Genomic DNA, 215 nt, shown 5'->3' on the forward strand with positions numbered 1-215 from the left:
GTGTGATTTGAGCCTTTCCCTTCACTATATCTGATTATTATAAGAATTATTATTTTCTTAGTTCTATTTTTTTGGTATTCATCTGATAGCATTCGGGCCATTGGTTTATTCATGTTATCTTACAAAGAGTTCTTCGTTTGACATGAAGATACCAACGTGTGCGCTATTTAATTGAATTGGTCGACCACAAAAGGAACACTGAAAAACTTTCCTCT

At 33.5% G+C, this 215-nt stretch overlaps 1 protein-coding gene across 1 annotated transcript in view; it reads right to left on the reverse strand.

Annotated features, from left to right (window-relative positions):
* LOC119588184 (cerebellin-2-like) overlaps positions 1 to 144 on the reverse strand; it is a 1,039-nt gene extending 895 nt beyond the window's left edge. The window contains exon 1 of the mRNA XM_037936885.1: positions 124 to 144. Coding sequence (XP_037792813.1) covers positions 124 to 144 — 21 coding nt within the window. The remainder of the gene's footprint in view (positions 1 to 123) is intronic.
* Positions 145 to 215: the final 71 nt, after the last annotated feature.

This window comes from Penaeus monodon, chromosome 23 (genome assembly GCF_015228065.2).
Source record: "Penaeus monodon isolate SGIC_2016 chromosome 23, NSTDA_Pmon_1, whole genome shotgun sequence".
NCBI classification, from domain to species: domain Eukaryota; kingdom Metazoa; phylum Arthropoda; class Malacostraca; order Decapoda; family Penaeidae; genus Penaeus; species Penaeus monodon.